At 63.1% G+C, this 1,302-nt stretch overlaps 1 protein-coding gene across 1 annotated transcript; it reads left to right on the forward strand.

The window, feature by feature from the left end:
- Window positions 1–360: 360 nt before the first annotated feature.
- Window positions 361–820, forward strand: LOC134368206 (histone H2A-Bbd type 2/3-like). The gene is made up of 2 exons (XM_063084748.1): window positions 361–405; window positions 524–820. Exons 1-2 carry the CDS (start codon window positions 361–363, stop codon window positions 818–820), a joined length of 342 nt encoding a protein of 113 aa, XP_062940818.1.
- Window positions 821–1,302: the final 482 nt, after the last annotated feature.

Raw genomic sequence — 1,302 nt, forward strand, 5'->3', positions numbered from 1 at the left:
TGTGCTCGGGGGTGGGGGGACGACGAGCATGGGGAGTGAGTGCTTAACGGGTACAGGGGTTTCTTGGCGGGGTGGTGAAAATGCTTTGGAAGCAGACGGTTGTGATTGTTCCACGACATCACGAATGTACTTGACACCATGTCGTACCCGTCCCCCACCCCTCTTTCTTTATCTTGCCTGCGATGCTCGGGTCCTACAGAAGGCGAGCGCTGCCACAGAGGGAGGGCCCAGGGGCGAGAGCGTGCGGGTGCCTTGCACCTGCCCTGGCCGGCCGTTTGTAGGCCCAGGCCCGCTCCCTCGGGGTCAACTGGAGGGCAGTGACGTCACCAGTGTGCGCGGCCACGAGCCTGTTCCGGACCAATGAGGGGCCGGGTCGCGGTAGCTAGGTTACGGAGTACGGGCCAAGTACCGACATCTTGAGAGGCATCCAGTCGAGCCAGACCTCGCAGATTGATCGGTCGTCTCCAAGGCCCGGCATGCCGAGCAGGAGGACGAGCCGTCCACGGTCGTCCGGTCTCAATAGGTGCCGTGCCGCCGCTCTCGCGCCCACCGAGCCGAGCTGACATTCTCCGTGAGCCACCCGGAGCGCCTCCTGCGGGAGGGCCACTACGCCCAGTGCCCGAGTTCGTGTGCGCCGGTCTTTCTAGGTGCCATCGTCGAGTACGTGACGGCCAAGGTCTTGGAGCTGGCGAGCGACGAGGCCCGGAGGAGCAGCAGGAGATGCATCACCTTGGAGCTGTTGGACGTGGCCGTGCACAGCAACGCGCTGCTCAGTGGCTTCTTCGTGACTACAACCATCTCCCAGGTGGCCCCAGCCTAGCTGTGGACGCCTGGCACCCAGGGGGCCTCACCAGCCCACCGATCCTCCGTCTACTCCTGCTAGCCCGGCGCCAGCCCCTTCCGTCACAGCCAGCCGGGACAGCCCTGGCCTGTCTTGTGCCTTCGGCGCCTTGTGTCATTAAAGTGTTTGAAAGTACCCACAGGCTTGCTCTATAAATTTTGTGTCAGAGTGGGGTGTGAGACACCCAATGTTGGACGGACGGGCAGGGAGTGGCGAGGGTCAGGGAACAGGGAGGGCACAGGGGAGCAGACTCTCGTGGTGACAATGGGGGTTGGTGTCCCCGTGTGGGAGGTGCTGTCTGGGGCGGGGGCACAGGAGGCTCCCACGTGGACCCTGAGCTAGTCACCGGAATGATGGTGTTCATTGGGGTGGAGCTCAAGGCCAAGACTGAGGTGTCCTGGTAGGATGAATGTCAAAAGGGGTTATGTTATGGAGGGGGACGGAGCCTCAGGTGGCATGGG

Source organism: Cynocephalus volans, chromosome X, assembly GCF_027409185.1.
Source record: "Cynocephalus volans isolate mCynVol1 chromosome X, mCynVol1.pri, whole genome shotgun sequence".
NCBI classification, from domain to species: domain Eukaryota; kingdom Metazoa; phylum Chordata; class Mammalia; order Dermoptera; family Cynocephalidae; genus Cynocephalus; species Cynocephalus volans.